The sequence below is a fragment of the Leptonychotes weddellii genome, chromosome 1 (genome assembly GCF_054177405.1).
Source record: "Leptonychotes weddellii isolate Sample4059 chromosome 1, ASM5417740v2, whole genome shotgun sequence".
NCBI classification, from domain to species: domain Eukaryota; kingdom Metazoa; phylum Chordata; class Mammalia; order Carnivora; family Phocidae; genus Leptonychotes; species Leptonychotes weddellii.
Window position 1 is genome coordinate 137,599,656 of NC_138369.1, and position 22,072 is coordinate 137,621,727.

A 22,072-nucleotide genomic window follows, 5' to 3' on the forward strand; every position below is an offset into this window, starting at 1 on the left:
ATGACCTCACTGATTTGAGGAATTCTTAATCTCAGGAAACAAACTGAGGGTTGCTGGAGTGGTGGGGGGTGGGAGGGATGGGGTGGCTGGGTGATAGACATTGGGGAGGGTATGTGCTATGGTGAGCACTGTGAATTGTGCAAGACTGTTGAATCACAGATCTGTACCTCTGAAACAAATAATGCAATATATGTTAAGAAAAAAAAAGAAGAAGATAGCAGGAGGGGAACAGTGAAGGGGGGAAATCATAGGGGAGATGAACCATGAGAGACAATGGACTCTGAGAAACAAACTGAGGGTTCTAGAGGGGAGGGGGTTCAGAGGATGGGTTATCCTGGTGATGGGTATTGGGAAGGGCATGTTCTGCATGGAGCACTGGGTGTTATGCACAAACAATGAATCATGGAACACTACATCAAAAACTAATGATGTAATGTATGGTGATTAATATAACAATAAATAATTTAAAAAAAGGGAAATAGAAGCCCTATAGATAGATACTGCTAAATAACAGGAATCAACTATATTCCATATCTGCCATTGGGTTTGATTTAGAATTTCTGGTTTCTACCCACAGCCTGTAAGATGTCATTTTAAGAGAGATGCTAAGGTCAAGAGTCCTCCTCCCACTTCCTCCTTCCTCCACTCTGACCTGGTCAGTTGTCCAAGTACCATTTGTGTCTCCTAACAGAGATTTGCAGGAATCATATGGTTGTCAGACAGCTGTCTCTACAGGCAGAAAATATTTCTGTTTTATTCGTCACTACAGGGCAGGAAGAGTGAGAAAAAATGAGTCTTATTATTGAACTCCTTTATGCTGTCTTGTTCTCCTCTCTCCCCATGACACATACTTGCTCAGGAACAGCATAAGCAACTAAGATTTAAAAAAAAAAAAAAAAAGGAAAATCACAGTCAAACCATAAATGCTGCTATTTGTAATCAGTGTATAACCTCTGTGATGAAATTTGTGAGTAATTCACTTTCCACTTAAGCCTACCAATATGAGATCTAATGTTGCCACCCTGAACACTAATGAAGGAAGTCAGACGGCAGAACAGCTAGCCCTCAGGGACTCATTTCTCACACCACCAAAAAGTAATTTCCTTCATTTTCAGCCATCTGGTAGCCTGGATTGTGAAGATGAAGCTTCATTTAAGTATTGCTTAAGAGTGTGGGCCCTGGAGTCTTCTTGGATTCGAATCTCTTTTCTGCTTCTCACCTTGCTCCATCTATACCTCAGTTTCCCACCTATAAATAAAATCCTCATAGGATATCATTTCTTTATTATAAGGAGTTACTGATATAATACTTATAAAGTACGCTACATAGGATCTTACATATGGTAAGTGCCTAAAGTTAGCCATTATTAAATTGTTAATAATAGTGGCAGTGAGGGGCACCTGGGTGGCTCCAGTAGGTTAAGTGACCAACTCTTGGTTTCGTCTCAAGTCATGATCTCAGGGTCATGAGATTGAGTCCCACAGGGGGGTTCCTCCTCAACAGGAAGTCTGCTTGAGATTCTCTCTCCTTCTCCCTCTTCCCCCCCACCCCTCCCCCTGCTCGCACATTCACTCCCTCTCTCTCAAATAAATATAAAATCTTTAAAAAAATAATAGTGGTGGTTAAAGTATTAGGAGTAGTAGTATTATTTTTGTGATGTCTGTGACATAGGTCTTATTAATTCAGTTTTTAAGCTCTAAAGTGTATCATCTAGTCTGTCACATAGCAAGGTGATATTTAGAGCCTTTCTATTAGGATTTACAGATGGTAGCCTTATGTGGCTAGATTATAAGTAAACAGGTATTACCACATCTTAAGAACACAATTATTCAACTCATACTAAATAACAGTGTTTTTCTTTTCCTGGCATTTGGAGGAAAGATTGGACTGTAGTCCTTTTATATACATAAGAAAATAAATATAGATACCATGTAGTGATAAGAAAAATGTATTAATATATATAACTCTGAATGCTCTCTAATATCCAGATAAGGTCTATCCTAATGAGAAAAGAGCTAAGACATTTTCATTATACTCCTCTGTGAAATTCCTACACTACTTGGTCATAGAGGAGAGATTCTCTTTATAGTAAGACCATGCTTTTTATCTGCCAAGTCTGTAAGGAGGTCCTAAGCAGTCTGGCTTCTTAATACAAAACTTCAAATGGTTTAAGTCACAAAAGAATTTAGCTAAGATTTGCTATTTCCAGTGACATGGACCAATGCTGCAAAGCTGGTTTTATGGGCATGGTTACATATTCCATTTGCTTTTGTCTTTACAGTTCCACCAAAGATCTCCAACATCTCTTCGGATGTCACTGTGAATGAGGGCAGCAATGTAACCCTGGTCTGCATGGCCAATGGCCGTCCTGAACCTGTGATCACCTGGAGACACCTTACGCCAACTGGTAAGCAACCACCTAGTCTTCAAAATACCACACATCATTTAAGATATCTTCATGCTTTTGGATCAGAAAGGCAAACCTGTATCTGGTTATTAAAACACTAATACAATTGCAACTTAGGACTTACCTTGGTTCTCCCTGGTCTTTGCTAATATGTTCATCTCTATAAAGTCTACAACCAGTTCTTATTTCATTTTCAAATAGAACATCACCTCAAGGCAACAAATACAGAAGAATTAAATGCATTAAATGACCTAGTATTATGTCTAAAATGTATGCCAGTTTTGTGCTTGAGTGTCCTGGAGTAGTGTTTTGTATGAATTAAATTTACCTAGTTCTTTGTATTTTTTTTTTTGGTTTGGTTTGCTTTGCTTTTTAACTATAGTTTCCTAATATGTAGCACCTTGTGAAGAAACCTTTCAGGAATAATACAAAATTGTTAGTGACTTCTGATGGCCTTGGTATCTGGCTCTGTGGAGGGTCATCAGGCATGGACTAAGCTGCATGAGCTCATGATGGGTCCCTAGCTATTGATACAAATTCATTACAAGTCAGAAAATCCTTTACCAGGAATGTCTTCTGCATCCTCCCTTCCCCCTTCTCAGCACCACCACCATAACTGAATTCTCAGGCCCTGCTGCTTTTTGAACTTCACTGAAATATTGTTATCAAATTACTTGGGTTGACTGCCTACATGCTCTCCTGCTCTACAGATTACATTTTCTTATAAGCAACACCATGCTTTTACAAATGGCATAGTCTTTGTAGAATAAGGCCCGCTATGGGGCGCCTGGGTGGCTCAGTCGTTAAGCGTCTGCCTTCGGCTCAGGTCTTGATCCCAGGGTCCTGGGATCGAGCCCCACATCGGGCTCCCTGCTCCGCGGGAAGCCTGCTTCTCCCTCTCCCACTCCTCCTGCTTGTGTTCCCTCTCTCGCTGTCTCTCTATCTGTTAGATAAATAAATAAAATCTTTAAAAAAAAAAAAAAAGAATAAGGCCCGCTATTTGATTTCTCAGAAAGAAAGGTTGTGGACCAATTATTCTTATAAAATGTAATTTATCTTGGTAGATAGCCCTCAATTTTTAATTGATTTATATATGATATTATCTTAAAATTGCCTTATAGAAGGATTTATAGATTTGATTAACAATATAGTCATTTTGGAATGAACACCATACAAAATTGTTATGCAAAGTGAGACATATATGGAAGTTATCCTGGAGTATTTCTAAAAAGCCAAGGTAGCGTTTGCTTAAAAATCTTTAAAATCTGTATTTTATGGTTGAGAATAGGGGCCTTCATGTCATGTTAGCTCTCAAATTAATTTTTCAGGTGAATTTGGACCAGCCTATAGAATGGTCTCTTATTTTGGCAGCTACTCTTATTAAAGGCTTCTATTTTCTTAAGAGAGTGTCTCTCAGAACCCATCCTAATTTTTAATGCATGCAACTTGTCATTTATTGACAATATATAAGAGCAATAAATGAGGCACTTATTTGGAAGATCAATCTCAAACTCATTTCCTCTCAGAGCCGTTTTATACTTCACATGGAAAAAAATTGCATATGGAAGATTGTCTGAAGTGTGAACCTCTGGATATCACACACCTTTCCCATGGGTTAAATTAAACATCCAGAGCACATTCTGCCTGGATGGAATTATATTATCCCCCAATCCCACACCTACTCCTTTCCAATGTAGAATTGTTTTTACTGAATGACTGGTATAAAAGCTATTGGCCCATATTTAAAGATGTTATAAAAATATCCTTTAAAATCATTGCATTTACTATAATGTTTTGAGAGATTGTTAATTTTATTACAGTTTCCTTTTAAAAATACCTTTTGAGAAAATTCCTCTTTGTTTTCAGTATTTCTACTGCCCTTTTTCTAAGCAATGGTTTGGTTTTTTATGAATGAACTCAGTGAATTTTTATAAATGATTATGACTCCATGGAATTCACTATTACCTTAGAGCCAAATTTATTGCCCATTTGTAAAAGAATGTAGGAAATCAAATATAAAATACACATTAATAAAATGGATTTTAAACATTTAAACTCTGTGTCATTTTATGGCATCAAATTCATATAGAGACTATGCTCTTGCTTTCCTCTTGTTTTCTTGCTATTATTTTTTATGTTGTCTCACCTTTTCTAATTAATTTAAGCATCTATATAAATATATTATTTATAATCTCTTATTTCTTTTGTGGAACAAGTGGTAGAGAGAAGAAGGGAAGAAGGAAGGAAGATAGATTATAGTCAATTTATAAACAAGGAATGAATTAAATTAATAAAAAGACTGTTCCTTTTGGTATACTACTATTAAGTAGTTGGGTTTTTTAAATTTTTTATTATTATTATTTTTTTTATTTTCAGGGAGAAATGCTATTAATGACCTGTACCTAAAGATATATTCTTTATTATCCTTTGGGTTCAGAAAAATAATAAGATAGAATCACAGTTTCAAGATTTTTCCAGGCTGGACCTAGGAGTTTAGATCTCCATAGCTAACTTTTTAATGATAATGAATATCTGATTTGAATCCTGAATAACCTGGTATCCATGGTGTTTTAAAGTCAACAAGAGACCGTATCTTCCGGAGTAAAGGTAGCATTTACATACTCAGAGAATGCCAGACACTTCAAAATCAACTTGAAAAATCAGTATACTCACAGGGATTTCTAATAGGAAGCCCAGGGGGTCAGCAAACTACAGTCTGTGGGCCAAATCCAGCCTGTCCCACTTTTGTACTGCCCACAAGCTAAAAGTGGTTCTTAAATGATTAAGTGGTTGGAAAAATCAAAAGAAGAATTTTATTTTTTGACATGCAAAAAATTTGATGTTCATATTTGAGTGTCCATAAATAAAGTTTTATTGAAACACACCCATACTTATTCATTTTTGTGTTGTCTATGGCTGCTTTTGTTCTAAAACAGGAGAGTTTAGTAGTTGCAACAAAGATGGCTTGGCTCACAAGACCTAAAATATTTTCTATCTGGCCCTTTAGAAAAGTTTACAGACCATTGCTCAAGACTATGGCTTGGGGCACAGATAAGGATTTTCTGCACTCATCTATGACCCCACGAGGCTCTGGGGATATCTTCCATTAAGTTCCTAAATACATCTCAAGGGAAAGAACTTTATTCTTCTATAATCCTCTAGCTAGGCCCTCTCTGTGGGTCAAATTCTATTCTGTCACATGCAAAACTAGCTCCATGCTGCATTCACAAACTCAAGGGCAAACTCTAATTTGCCTTCCAAAAGGTATTAATTCCCAGGCCCATTCTTTCTTCTCTTTCGCATCTGACCTAAATAACCACCTGATCATAATCACATTCCTGGTAACAGGAGAGAAAATTTGCCTTTACTGTTCTATAAGGGAAACTAGGTTTATCGTGGAGGTTTTGTGGTTTTTTTTGGTCTTACGTGGGTTTTTTCCCTTCTTTTCCAAATTTGGAAACAGGCAGTGATCCTTTTCAGTCTATAACATGAAATCTTTCTTGGAGGCACTCAAGGAGGAGACTCTGCTCCCTGTGTGACAGCAAAACTGTCTGCAACCCATGGCCATGTGAGCAAAAACACCCAGCTAGCTTTGTTCAATTATTAATTGTGCCTTCAACAGTATAGAGTGTGACTGCCTTGCAGAGGAAATGTACCTCTAATTAGCTTGACCCCACAGGGGCATGGAGTCATGAAAGGGGGAAGATTCTATGCAGGGTTCACACGTACCCGATTACCTGTCATTTGATGACAAGGGGGGAAAAAGGAAAGAGGGTGCAAGGTGTATTTTTATAAGAAGAATATTTACTATCTCTTAATTTGGTTTTTAAAAAAAAATTGGTTGTGCCATTTTGTTTCTATTTTGACATTTGAAATTTATTTTTCAAATATATTGCAAGAGTTTTTAAAGAGGAAAGTTTTAATAATGGTAAATCTTTTCATATATACATAATCAAAACATACACCTGACTTAGGAGGAAAAGAGATTGATGAATTCCATGGTTGCTTTTCTTATATTTCTGATTTCTTAATTTTTCTCTTCTCTCCAGTTATTCTGTATAGTCAAAATGATATGTCACATATGTGGTTGTTAAATGTGACCTATTTTCTCCCTTAATTAAGTTAGACTTTCATAATCCTGTAACTCCCAGAGGGCAATTGCACCGTAACATGTATTTTCTATGGAGTGTTTGATCTCCCTTCTGTGAGCAATGCTGCTCCTATCTTCATTTAACTTTGTTTCTCCATCTTTCTTTTCACATGCCAGAGGAAGTCCCTTTCTCAAGTGTGCCTCACATAGTATCAGGATTGCCCAGGGTTACAGAAGGAGTTTCTATGCATCTTGTTTCTACAAAGGTTTTTTGCATCCTCAGTAGCTTTCTATACCTGAATAACTCAGGCACACTGAGGACTTAGCCCTTTAGGCTGAGAACAACTTAGCAGGTGCTGTAAAATTCTCTTGTCCAAGGAAAAAGCTAGATTTGACATCAATATGAAATATAAAAATATCACTTGAAAACTATTTTGTGTTTTAATAGGGTAGGTGGGAAAACATTGTTCTGGAAGGAGCTAAGAGGACTGCTGGGCGTCTGGAATCCCATTTCTCATTGGATGTTGGGTTTTAATCATTTGGTCAGAGATTCCCTTTCAGTTCTTTTCCAAATTTGAATCCTTGCCTGATGATACTCTTGAATTCCATTAATGCTAAGGCCTATCTGTCTTACTTCTAATATTATAAATTAACCAATTATTAATATATGTAGCCTAGACTCAGCTCTCATGGGTTTGGGAAAAATACATAATTTTAAATGTAATTTCTTTAAGTTGATTTCCAGAGGTATGTGTTGCAGGTAACTAACATCAGCTATTGTTAGTTAGCATGTTAGAATTAGTATGACTTCATATTCCACACAGAGAACATATGATCTGCAGTTCAAGTTTGAGGAAATTCTTTCTCTAGGGTTTTCTTGTATGGACCTTCCAGAAGGTTCTTTGAGTTAATCTTGGTCATATATGGATGTGGAAGAATCAAACTGGTGACTTTACAGGTAAATGCTCTTGACCATATGGTAATAATTTAAGCAAGAATAATGATTCAACCTGTTATGTTGATTGTTTTCATTTGTTTCTTGCATTTGAAAAAAATTCCATTTTCCTTTTACAAAAACCAGAAAAATAAATAAAAAATCTTGCTCTGTTTTCTTTTCAATATCTTACTTGTATGGGTTTTAAAATATGTCATCCACCAATACAGAATAATATTCAGATTAATCTTGATCTCCATCTCCCAGTTTGTTCTTTTGGCAAAAAGATATATATATATTCATAAATTCTCACTTTGTTAAAGGACAAAATGAAAAGAAAGATAGACATGGTCCCTGCACAAATGGAGTTTATAGTTCAACAAGAAAGCAGAGCATTGAACTAAAATTGCATGAATAACCACTTAATTAGATTTAGACAGCATAAAGAAAAATTATAGCATTCAATAAGACCATAAAACAGGGCCATATAGCAAAATCTGCAAGGCCAGCAAAGCTCCCCTGAGGGGAGCTTATGCTGAGACCTTAAGGATGAATATGACCTGGCCAAGAAAAAAAAGAGAGTGAAAAGTATCCTAGGCAGAGAAGAGAGCATTTTTAGGAATACAGGCAAGCATCTTTATGTGAAACCATGATGTTAGTGTTTTTTTTTAATACTAACCTTTTATTCTTTAAGCACATATTATTTATTTTTATTTTTTAAAATATTCCTGTTTTCCCTTTCAAAGAGTGGAAAAAATAAAAAGTCATCTTGCTATGTCTTCTTTTCAGTACCTTACTTGTGCATTGGTTTTAAATATACAAAGTAATATATACTAGTGTATACACCACAATACATACTGGGATATATACATGTTCCCAATGTAGCAGGCATATAGGCAGTTATTTATGTGTGTGCATATCTTAAATTTAAGTCAGAAACATAGTCTTTGCCTATACAGGTGATTCCATAATAACCTAATCAAGTAAATACAAATTTTTTTTTCAGTAGCCTTCTTTTTAAAACAATTGGGTAATTTAGATAATGAACACAGTAAAATTTAACAACATGATCACTGGCCTCCAAACCTTAAAATCCTAGAGAGACTCACCATAACTGACACTGCAACCTTCAAGCCATGGGAAGAGCTCCACAACCAGATGTGTTGGACCACATGTTCCAAATGGTTGACCATATAAACCAAATGATAGTGTTGGACAAATGCTCTCCTGCCACCTTAGTACCCCACTCTTACCCTACCCAGATTTGTCATCAGATGCCCAGGGTACTCTTCCTGAAGAAAAATGAACCACCCAAGATGTGTCCCTGGGGTACTAGTTTGGATTTGAGAGCTCCAGGACATTTTGGAAGCTTGGGTTAGGAAGGGACAATATAGCTTAATTACAAGCTTTGTCCATGACATAGGAGAACAGAAATACAGAGTCCACATCTCTCAGAATCTCACCATTTCAAATATGTGTTGCCATTATTCCAAATAGTCTATGTTTTACAATTTAACAGATATAAAGATAGAATTTGTTGAAAGTTATCATGAGAATTAAGGTAAAGTTCTTAATACAGTATTAGATAGTATTGATACTATTTTAATTATTAGTTATCCATATATCAGCTTTATATAGTGATAATTTGGGGGGAGACTGATAATTTGATTGAAAACAACCCAATGTCATCTTTATCCATCCCATACAACAACCAGGGAGATTTTTTAAATGTTCTCTCTCATCAAAACTAATCTTAGTATTTTATGTCTCAAATTATGTTACATTATATTGCATCAACGTACCCACTTGAGGTGTTCCTTTTTTCGAAAGGGCATGACGACAACATATTATTAGGGCAAGATTTTCTAGCATGCCTTATCAATGTGTTCATTCTCCTACGGGGTAGTCTCAGAGTCTGGCTGTTTAACAGCAAATACCTTATTTACTGTAGCTATATAGAACTTATAGGTTGTAAATTCCAATGCTTATTATTTTTTTTTACAAAATTGGTGTTCTAGGCGATAATTAGACTATAACACCAAAAAAAAAAAAAAAGATCGGCAGTGTTCAGGAGCAAGCCATTGAACATAACAGAAGGGCTGCACAATAAAAACAAAACAAAAAGAAAGCAGTAAATTATAGAGCTTTTTTGGAGAAGCATATTAAAAAGGTCAAAGTAATCATAGAATTGTTGCAATGGACAGATATTAGTACAATGAAATTCATCAAAACAAGTGTAGGTTGGTTTACCTGAGAGCCAAACGAACTGCTATAGAAGAGGAGACAATAGGACTCACATTGTATTTGATAAGGCTTACTTATACAAGAAAAAGTCAGGCTAGGTTGTATAACTGTGAACCACCACAAATAACTTTGGAATCTTGACTGTGGATGTCAGCTAGGGTCTATCCTAAGATCCTTCAGGAGATGCCAGAGTAGGACTGATTTAGTCCTTGCTAAGATGGGCCATCCTGGGTCCCATGAATCAAGGCATTTACCCAAGGTGGTCAGAAGCAAGGGTTAGAGGACAAGTTCCAAGAGATTGTAAAGGGAGGAGATACAAATCGTCTAAGCCAGAAACTTGATAGTGATCCTAGCCTCTTTTGCTTCCTTTTCCCCATCAATAACTCATTGGATACATTGTCTTGATTCTACATCCTTACTGGCTATCAGTCTATTCCTCTTTCCCCATCGTCATGATGTAGGTACACCAACATTTTTCTCACCTGTATTTCAGTAGTTCTCCAGTTGAACCCCTTGCTACTAGGTATTTCCCTCTCCTACAAAAACACTATTTCTTAATATAAAATTGGTCAAACCCTGACTAATTTCCCAATTTTCCAATGCCTTTGGGATAAAGTTCAAACTACTTCATATGGCCTTAAAGCCCTTCTTTCAACTTCTTCTCCTATGCATAAACCCCTAACCACTCAGCTTTATGCACTGAGTAAATTATACTACTTATATTTCAAGAATATGCCTTGTCCCCATGCTTTTGAGCCTTCACACATCCCGTTTTTTTGTCCTAAAACATGATTTTCATCTATATCATCATTTTGCCAGCATAACTTCTTGCAAGATCTTCAAAATGACACTTCCTCCTAGAAGCCATACAATAGAACTAACAAAATTACATTTTAATTATGTGTAATCTATAGATTATAAGACCTGTAAAAATGCAGAAACTATGTCCTACTCATATGGGTATTCTTAGCACATTGTACTCAACCAGTCAATCAATTAATTGAGTTATTTAGGTAAGGGCTTTTAAAAGGGTTGCTGGAGTGGTGGGGGGTGGGAGGGATGGGGTGCCTGGGTGATAGACATTGGGGAGGGTATGTGCTATGGTGAGCAGTGTGAATTGTGTAAGACTGTTGAATCACAGACCTGTACCTCTGAAACAAATAATACATTATATGTTGAAAAAAAAAAAAGAAGATAGCAGGAAGGGAAAAATGAAGGGGGGGAAATCAGACAGGGAGATGAACCATGAGAGACTATGGACTCTGAGAAACAAACTGAGGGTTCTAGAGGGGAGGGGGGTGGGGGGATGGGTTAGCCTGGTGATGGGTATTAAAGAGGGCACATACTGATTGGAGCACTGGGTGTTATACGCAAACAATGAATCATGGAACACTACATCAAAAACTAATGATGTAATGTATGGTGATTAACGTAACATAATAAAAATAAATAAATAAAATAAAAAAATAAAAACAGTATTATTGGGAAATAACGCACAGCATGAAGTATAAACTAAATACACATTAATAAGTGATTAAAGCATGAATGAATGGAAAACAAACTTCAAAGAATACAATAGAATTATAGAACTAAAGCTATCTAATAGTTTTATTAATTTCTTACTGAGAAGGTTTTGGAAATTTCAAGAAAGTTCTCTGTCTAGGTCCTATTCATATCCTTTTTTTCCCTGTGTTGTCTCGATGTTCTGATCTGCTTCTGACTCTTGTTATTCACTAGGCTCCATAGAATGCTCTGAAATCTTCAAATTTTCGTATCAGATCCTTGAATAGTTTCTATATCACCCAATTATTTTCAGCAATTGTTCATTTCCTTCTGAGCAGTTATCACACAGAGTAATTGTCTTAAACATTTGTTTACTTTTTTACTGCCTATTTTCCTCATGAAATCAGACCCCTACATATCCTTAGTTCTCATTATAGTGCCTGGCACAATAAGCATTAACTAAATACTTATTGAATGAATTAATGAATTACTTTTTCCAGATAAAAGTCAGACTCTGTATTAGAAACTACTTACAGTTTAGATTTTAAGAACAGAATGTTCATAAACTATAGTTTTGCTTTACTATATCATATGCATCTCAAATATATGGGACAGTTTTCTTTCCGTAGGATACTGTGAAATGTCTACTGCAGATTTCTGTATCTGGGAAAGAATTATATATAGTGAACTAGTGTGTGTGTGTGTGTGTGTGTGTGTGTGTAGTAAACTATATGTATAGTGAACTAGTGTTATAGTGGGGGTTGGGAGCTTGATGACAGGAGTTCAGGCCTACCCTAGTTTTGATAGTAGAAAATAGTAGAGAACAGGTTGAGTCAACCTGAAAAAGGATCCTCCACTGCAGAGCTGTGAGTTTTAAAATACCTCCTATGATTCATTGTTATAAACCATCCCTTACAGGAGTAGCCACCTGTGGCATAATTTTCATCTCCACTATTAGAAATCAACTGGATTTCCAAACCTGGTTGATCATCAGAATTACCTGGAGACAAAAGTTTTTAAAATTACAGATTCCCTGGTTCAGCCCACACATAAAGCATCTCTTTTGGTGAAATTCTGGGATTCTGTGGGAATAAAGCCTTCCAGTGAGTCCGGTGACCAGCAGAATGATGATTTTGTAAGCCCAGGAGGGCAAGATCTAAAGGAGTGTTTCTCCAACTTTATTGTGCTGGAAAGACATCTGGAGGATCTTGTTAAAATGCAAATTCTGATTCACTGGGCCTGGGATGGGGCCTGAAATTCTGCCTTTCTAACAAACACCCAGGTGTAATATGGGTGCTGCAAGTACATGGACCACATTTTAAGCATCATCTTGGATCTCTCAAGAGATCAGAATAGGTTGGAAGATAGCGGGATATATAAATAGCTTAGCACAGAGAAACCTAAGTAAGTCCCACAATGTACACAAATATTGTTACAGTGTTTTATATTTTAATTTCTCCGTTCCACCCCCAGAAACCCAGAAATGGTTCAGAGAATAATAAAAATCATTGTAGTTTTGAGAAATAAGATTGATCCTTGCCTATCAAGGTTGGACCATAAGCAACAGAATTTGCATCACCTTGGAGCTTTATAGAAATGCAGAATATTGGAACCCATTCCAGACCCACTGAATCAGAGTCTACATTTTACCAAGATCCCCTGGTGGTTTGTATGCACATTCAACTTTGAGAAGCCCTGGACTAGGTAGGGGTGAAGAGTCTTTCTTTGTATGCAGAGAAAGCTACTTTCCTAGGACCTTAAAGTATAGAAATGAAAGAACTTTGCCCACTTTCCTGCTAACTAGTAACCCTAAACTTCACTCCTTTCTCCCTTCCCTCCAAATGTATTTCTACCAAGAAACCAGAAAAAAAAATGGTGTAGGGGCGAGGGTAGGGTTACAATATTGAACCATTGAATATTTGTCACTTGGAAAGGAGAGCATCTAATGCTTTACCTATTCTATCAGATGCTGCTAAATATTGCAGGAAAATTTAGCCTAGCATATGAAGAAATACTGCCTGAATGACAGGAACCACTTTTCTCATCATCTTTTATAATGGCTTTATCTGCAAAATGTAGACAATATTATGTGACCTACCTGCCTCACATTCTTGCTCTGAGGGATCAAATGAGATAATGAATATGTAAATAGTTTGAAAAGTGTAAGGCTCTCCACAAATGTAAGCAATTAAGAGAAAGAGTAAGTTGGTAGAAAGAATACAGAGTTTAGAGCGAGAAAACCCAGGTTCAATTCTCTGTTCTCTACCATTTACCTTTTTGGGGGGTTTTGGGGTAAGTCCTTTAAGTTCTCTGCTTTTCATCCATAAAATATGAATATAATGCCTGCTCACTGCCAGGATTCCTGTGTTGTCTCCAGTGATATAATGTATATGAAAATGATTTATTAATGATAAAGCATTATTCAGGTGCTGTTATTACTATTATCTTAGATTCTGCAAGGCAAAAGATGGACTTTAATTACAGTAGTCATTTTTGTTACTATTTGGGTAGTAGAAAGGACTAACTGCAAGACTATAAAGCTCTCCATTTGACCAAAATAAGTAATAAAACCAGAGTCTTTAGATACTGTAAAGTAGTGGTTCTTGGAGTGTGTTCCCTAAACCAGCAGCGTCAGCATCACCTAGGAACTTGTTAGAACTGCAAATTATCAGACCCCAACACCAGATCTACATGAATCAGAAACTCTAAGCCCCGTGATTTGTAGCGTAACAAGCCCTCCAGGTGATTCTGATGCACAATAAATTTAGAGAACCCCTACCCTAAAAAAAACTTCTTTTGAGATAGTCAGGATTGTGTGCTATTTTTACCAAGCATGAGTATAGGAACACTTGAGATTCTTTCTGTATAATAATAAATCAATAGAAAATGTTTTGATGACCTGGGGTGTGTGGGTGTGGCATGTGTGGTATGTATGTTTAAAACTATTTGATATATAAAAGCACTATCACATCTCTGTGGTTAGAATTTTTATCACTTTAGATGAAGAGGTTTAGAAGCAACAACTGTACAGAAATCCCTACTTTGTCTTTTTCCATCTACAGTCTAATGATGTTTGAGCCTAACATATCACTTAAAATGTGCACACAGTTCTGAAGTCCTCATCCTTCTCTAATATTCATTTTCAAGTCTCCCAGTACACTGAGACTGCAGTTAATTCTAAGAAAACAAAGAAACCTCAATAGGTAACTGAAATGCGGTGGCTCTGCCTACAGAAGACATGCCAGTAAAATGACCCCATGTCATTTAAGAAACATTAGAGAGAAGCAGACTCCTTTACAAAAACCACCTGGCCATTTCCTTCCTATGTCTTCATCCTCCTACCTTCATTTTATGGATCAAATCAGGTATTTTTCTCAAGTAATCCCAGAACACTCTGTGAAATCATATGAGTGTTAAATTGTGACTTAGACTGCAGTTGACTAAAGTGTTAAAATCTGATGAAGAGAAGAGAAAAGGGGAAAAAAAAACAACTTGAATAATTCAGTTGGCAAATATCAATGCAAATCAGATCTAATTCTTCAAGGTATTCTAGTAATAAAAACGGAAATGTCAGTCTTTGAATGACATCAGTCCTTTTTTTTTTTTTAATATTTTTGGGGCCTGGTCACTGAGGCTTTATGCTATTTTGACTGTGGAAAGATAGGTCCAGATCAGGGAATGAGAGATTTGAAAGGCAGACAGGAAAATAGTTACTGAAAGTTAGTCTTCATAAAGCAATCCAGGAGATACTTTGCATTTTTAAAAATTCCTCCCACCTGATAGATGATGATAGATAGATAGATGATAGATAGATGATTGATAGATGATAGATAGATAGATGATAGATAGATGATAGATAAATAGATGATAGATAGATGATAGATAGATAGATAGATAGATAGATAGATAGATAGATAGATGATAGATAGATGACAGCTAGCTAGCTAGCTAGCTAGATGATAGATAGATGGATAGAGTGAGTGAACTAGCCATGGGAAAATTGCTTCAAATTGCAACAAATTATAAATTCCAAAATTTCACCTTAGAACAAAAGTATTCCAAATATAACATATGGTACTGAGGACCTGGCTTGCCCATAGCTTAGAGTCACTTGGTATGGATACAGAGATGGGCAATTTTTTGGGTAACTCTGGAATTTAGACAGCATACTTTAGTAGCCATCTGGGAGAAGATAGATGAATTCATCTGGTTCCTTGAAGAGAGAAGAGGTGGACATCGTTTATTTTCTAGCAAAGTAATTAATTTGATGACTAACTATGCTCGTCATACCTGTAATGACTCTTATAAGCTCACTTACTTAAAATAGTTAAATAAGGCCACTTATTTTTTTTTTAACTGTCACTATAGTGTATTAGTCAGCTTAGGCTGCCATAACAAAAGTGCTTAAACAACAGAGATTTAGTTTCTCACAATTCTGGATGTTAGAAGTCCATGATTCAGGGACAACATGGTCAGGTTCTGGTGGGAGCTCTCTTCCTAGATAGTTGATGGCCAGCATTTCCCTGTGTTCTCACCAGATCTCTTCCCACAGAGAGGGAGAGCAAGCAGACTCTTTGGTGTCTCTTATTATAAGGGCCCTAGTCCCACCAAGAGGGCCCCACCGTCATGACCTCAGCGAAACCTAATTACTTCCCAAAGGCCCCATTTCCAAATATCATCACATTGGGGGTTAGGGCTTCAAATAAGAATTTGGGGGAAACACTAGTCAGTCCATAGCATGTAGTATCTGTTCTCACATTGCTGACCACCTGGACTCCTGGCTTACCTGTCTCTCTGAGCTCCTGAACACCGGAGACTTGCCATGGCTCTGTTGTCACATTTCTTTAAGACTGGATAGATCCCAGCATTAAATCCTCTCTTAAACTTAGGATATGCAGCCCTCATCCAGAGACCAAATGGGAATGACATTACTACTCTATTGCTTGCTCCACTCCCTGAATCCAAATGTCCTGTCAAGGTGTCTTCTCCATAATGCCAGAGAACCAGTAGGAGACACAAAGCATGCCCCATTCAGTTATCCCTATAACACCCCCAGGCCAGGCTGACAGGAAAATTTGTTTTAATAGTGTGAGCAGCTGTAACTCTCTACCAATGGCAGTTCTGTTGCTGGAAGAGGTGATTCCCCCAGAACATTTAAGCACTCTAAGGTCCCCACAGGAGGCTGACTCAGTTGCTGGGTGTCAGAGTGGATCAGGGGCTGTGCTGAGGCTAATGTGCTAAGCCTTTAAGAATGTATGGGGATTCCTCACTCGGGTCTGTTTCTTGTCCATGGTGTGGTTCTGCCAAGAAAATGTCTGGCAGCAGCAGTAACCCATAATCTTATTTTACCAGGCTGTCTAAGGGTGGGTGATTGGGTGACTACAGGAGGTATGAAGGGCTGCTTTACCATGGCCAGCCTGTAACCACACCTCACTTCTGACCTGATCCTAATAGAATCCTCTTATAGAGATAGGCTAAGAGTTGTTTTAGCAGATCCAGAAATCCATTTGGGATCTCAGCTGCTTAAGGTGGTACCTTTCTGAGTTCAAACAGATTCTCAATATCTACCAAAACACCAAGATAAGGAGCTCATTCCTTATCTTTCTTTGGAGTTTCTATGAGTGAGTTCCATGAGATTTGTATAAACAAAAATGATTATTCAGGTCTTTTCTCACCACATGTACCTTTACTGTTACTATTATTACTGCTACTTCTGCCACCACTAGTAATAACCTTACAAATATGAACTACCATTGACAGTGATGGAATGCCTACCTGCCAGTCATGTTAACATTCTGCATTTGTAATTGCCAATTTTTATTGCAGCTACTGGCCAATCATCCATGAATAATTCCATGAATCTTCAGAACCCATTCCCAACCCAAGCCCAGAGGCAATCATTTACAAATTAAGAACTGGGCCTGAGACCATTGCCGGGCCATTTGTAAGAATTTGTCCCCCTGTTGGCCTTTCATAGGAAACCAATCAAACATGTAACAAGTGATATAAAGATTACTTATACATTTATTCTTACATTTATACATGTATGTATACACATTTGCTTATATTATTTGTGTGAATTTGATATCATTGTACCTTTTAGGTTTTTAAAAATAAATATTCCAATACTTTGGGGTTTCTCAGTTTATATCAGTAAGAAACTAAGGTACAAACCTGCATTCATATGACCCAGTTGTAGTCACAAATCATGCAGTTTTCCCTAGTAATGTTCATCAAACTATTCTGATACCTGCACCATTAAAATACATCTATGTATTAGTTTTCTAGGGCTGCCACATCAAATTATCACCAGCATAGTGGCTTAAAAGAACAGAAGAGTATTTCTATCATTGTTCTGGAGGCCAGAAGTGTAATCAGGATGCCAACAGGGCAACAATCTCTCTGAAGGCTCTAGGGAAGGATACTTCCTTGCCTCTCCCAGCTTCTCGTGGCTCCTGGCATTCCTTGGCTTGTGGCAGCATAGCTTCAATCTCTGTCTGTGTCCTCACATGGTCTTTCCCTGCATGTCTTTGTGTCCAGGTGTCTCAGCTCTCCCTTTCCATTCTCTTATAAGGTCACCAGTCACTGGATTTAAGTTTCACCCTAAATCCAGGATGATCTCATTTCAAGATCCTTAAATTAAATACCTCTGCAAAGATTCTTTTTCTGGATAAGTTCACACTCATTGGTTCTGGGGGTTAGGGTTTGGACAAATTTTCTTGGGGGCCACCATTCAACTTACTACAATCTGCTCTGAAAAGAAAAAAATAACTTAGAGAATAATGAGATTCGAGCAGAACAAACCCAAATGACTTTTGAAAGGCGAAGTGTGGGAAGCTCCAGGTATTGCCATATTCAAATCAAATGTAATTAGATCTTGGCTTTATTATCAAGTGAGCTGAAGAGAAGAGATTTTATATACTTCACAGTTCTCTGAGTTTGCCTATAAAGACCAAGATCTTTATAGAAAAACATAAAAGAAGTACACATTGCTAAGAGGATAAAATTAGGAAGTAGGCCAACCTGGTTTGGAGTTTTAGATATGATTTGCTAACTGTGTGACCATGGCAAAACGTCTTCCTTCAGCCACATAATGATCTACAAAGTGGGGGTGGGGAATAAAACTTTCCCGTTATTGTTGTGGGAATTAAAGAGACAGTGTTCATGAAGCACTTCCCACAGTACCTGACCTATTAAGCTCTTAATAAAAATAGCTACTGTTATTACTGTTCCACTGAAAAATGGGAAAAAGTGTGGTCTGTGTGCAAAGGCACCAATCTGTAAGTGACCCTGCTCTAAAGAGGATCACCCCCCCAACAAAATGGCCAGCTAACGATGACACATTTTCATCTTTCCTTCACCCCAGTGCTTTAGCTGTAAAGGAATTTTTGCATGCTTTAACTGGGCCTGAACACAGTGAAATGATGGACCTTGTTCCTTCAAACATCGCTTATAATAGATCTGTCAGGTGTCCTATTTAAACCCTAATGGTTTTGCAAATAGCAGGGCTTACGAAACACCCAAATTTGAGGTAAAAAAGAAATACCCAACATAATTCAGAGGCAAACATTCAGTGTGAGTTTGGGGTAAAAGGTTAGCAGAGAGAACATTTGTCTACAGCTGAGAAATAGAAGGGCCATCTGGCTCGACCTGTGTGAACTTTCTTCCTATCTGAACATCTTGTCCACACAGGGGTAACTTCCAGTAGCCCTTGGCTAGTGTCTCTTTCCTAAGCTCAGTCATACTTTCCCTTATCCTCTGGGTGCACTGGGATGTTTTTTTCCAAGGGATGCTTTCCTGTTTCTGTAACAAAGTGCAGAGGGAAATAAGGTGCATGGTGTAGCTGGGCAGGCAGCCAAACCTACACATTCAAAAGGCCTGTCAGATGGCATCCAAAGTTTCTTTCGGCTTGGCTTTCTGCCTCCTCATTTCTCCTTCCTAATCTCCTTTTGTGTTCTCCACTGTCTGGCACCAGGAAAATATTCTCCATCATTTTCTTTCTTCCTTTTATGCTCTAACTTCAAACTGTTCTAATACCCTAAGTCAAAGCTTTAGGAAACAGAAGTTTAAGTAACTCCCATCATTGGTGCATAAGTACACATGGTGCAGCAATTGTCAGCTTAGCCCTTCTCTTGCTGGCCTGGACCCCTTGGTTCAATATTAGTAGAGGCTCTGTATGAAGTTACTTTCTTCAATCTCATGAACTTCAGTTTTCATTTCAGGATCACCCTACTCCTCATATATGAAAAGGGACCATTGCTTCAAGATATTGGAAGCCAACAAGAAAAGTCAGAGGAGGAGAACATTATGATGCATGAGTTTTTGTTTAGGAAGTGTGGTAGGCAGAATAATATTCCCATGAGGTGTTTACATTCTGATCTCCAGAACCTGTGAATATGCTACCCTATGTGGCAAAAGGAATTTTGCAGATGTGATTAAATTAAGATTTTGGAGATGGGGAGAGTATTCTGGATTATCTGGGTGAGCCCAATATAATCACAAAGGTCCTTATCAGTGGAAAGCAAAGGATCAGAGTGAGGAAGGAGATATGATCACAAAAGTAGGGGTTACAATCCAAGAGAGATTTGGAGATGCCACACTGCCTGCTTGAAGATAGAGGAGGGGCCACGGGCCAGAGAAGGCAGGCAGCTTCTAGAAGCTGGAAAAAGGCAAGGAAACAGATTCTCACCTAACACCTCCAAAAGGAATGTAGCTCTGCTGACAGTTCAATTTTAAGCCCCGTGAGACCCATTTTGGATTTTCCACCTTATTGTTTTAAGCCACTAAATTTGTAGCAGTTAGTTAAGCAGTAATGGGAAACTAATACAAGGAGTGACCCCTTGCCATTGTTCATAGACAGACATATATGTAAAATTAGTTTGAACTGTTTTGGGGGAAAATAAGATACTGAACATGTCTGTACAGAATTACTTGTTTTGGCATTATGGGTAATTGAAATGCTCTGATCAATGTATCATCACATATTTTATTACTGGTGGCTAATATTCAAAGAATTGTATTTTGATAAAATATAATATAAAAATATACTAAAGGAAACTTCTTTCTCTTTTCTTTTCCTTTTTTTTTTTTTTTTAAGTGATCCACAAAGCACTGCCTCAGGGTAATCTTTGTGATCATCAATTATCATTGTACCATTGAAGCGCCTGCTAGTGGTAACATTTCCAGGTGAAGAACATCAGATAAACTATCATTTATTATGATCCAGTGCCTCAACTATGTCTGTTAAACTACAGCTTTGGGAATATTGCCTGCTTCAGAATTAAAATGTACTCATTTTCAGTATTTCCCTTGAAATTTCCTAGAGATTGATAGGATGAGAGAGAAAAGAAGGTCTCGTGGTTACGATTAAGTGCAACTTTTAAAATACTGAAACTAAAACTCACCATCTGCTAGAACAGGGGTTAGGTAAGCAGTTGTTTTGTTTTAGTCTTTTTTTTTTTTTTTAAAGATTTTATTTATTTATTTAACAGAGAGACAGTGAGAGAAGGAACACAAGCAAGGGGAGTGGGAGAGGGAGAAGCGGGCTTCCCGCTGAGCAGGGAGCCCGATGTGGGGCTCGATCCCAGGACCCTGGGATCATGACCTGAGCCGAAGGCAGACGCTTAACGACTGAGCCACCCAGGCACCCGTTTTAGTCTTCTTTGATGAGCATGTGGGATGTCCTTGATTCCTGGTGTTATGAACCTGCTATACAGACACATTATTTTTCTTCCTAACACTTGATAAAATGTGAGTTATTTGAGGGAAGAGCCAGTATCTTCTTTTTTCATTCCCCTTCTCCATATGTTATACCTAATGACACTTTATAGAATAGAACCAAGTTCTCAGCAAGTGCTCAATAATAAATAAGTTAATTCCAAATTCCTTAAGTAAGAAGAGCTGCCATTGGTGCAGCACTCAGGGTACAACGTGCTTCCCCACCCATGCTCTAATTGACGACCCAGACACTGCACAAGGTGAGCATCCTCCTTTGAGGAGGCACAATGCTAGTGAATGAGGCCCCTGGAGTTGGACAGCCTCTGTGGTTGTAGAGGAGATTTACCTCAGCTTCTCATACCTCAGTTTCCTTGTCTCCAAAAAATAAGGTAAGACTAGTTCCTATCTTGCTGGGTTATTGTGAAGATTAAGAGAGGTAGCACCTACAACATGCTCTAGCCTGGGGCCCGGCACATACTAAGGATTCTAGAAATCATAGATTGCTGCTATTCTCAGTTGGTGGAGAAGGAAAAGGAAGACCAAAGGCATAAAATTACTTCCTCAAAGTCCCGAATAACAAAATGGAAGATCTGGCTCAAATCTTACTTTCTTCCTTCTATAATGTATCAATATCTGAGTGTTCAGAATCTGTTTTTTAACCTCTCTTCTTTTTTCTTTGTTGTCTCTTCCCAGCACACACACACACACACACACACACACACACACTCTCTCTCTCTCTCTCTCTCCCCAACCGCCCCCCCCACACACACACACGTACACACACACACACCTGCATCACTGCCCAGCTTTGATGGCGGTGGAGAAGCACTGGGGAACTCCACATGTCCCTGTCATGAACCTGCTAATGGCAGATGACAGCTGTGCAATGACAGAAGCTGTGTGCTTCAGGGGCCAGTCCCCTGCAGAGAGGAACAGTTTCACATCCAGCCCTAAAAAAGCACGCGGCTTTATCCTCTTTCCTGTGTGAGCCTATAGCCATCTCCCTGCCCACCAACCACTGTGCTCGTACAGCGGTTGGTTTACCTGCCCTTTATAAACTCCACTAACTCCAGGAAATCAGAAAACCCCCTCGGCAGAAAGTGGCTCACCAAATTACTCCCGAGCTATGAAGGAGGCAAGGTGCCCTCACACTTCCAAGCCTCAGAGACAGAGATCA

General features: G+C 38.0%; 1 protein-coding gene across 3 annotated transcripts in view; it reads left to right on the forward strand.

Moving 5' to 3' along the window:
• The window catches only part of LSAMP (limbic system associated membrane protein), a 597,331-nt gene that overhangs the window by 382,214 nt on the left and 193,045 nt on the right, over positions 1-22,072 (forward strand). For all 3 annotated transcript variants that reach the window (XM_081833646.1, XM_081833650.1, XM_081833654.1), the window contains exon 3: positions 2,282-2,407. In XM_081833646.1, the coding sequence (XP_081689772.1) occupies positions 2,282-2,407 (126 nt within the window). The remainder of the gene's footprint in view (positions 1-2,281; positions 2,408-22,072) is intronic.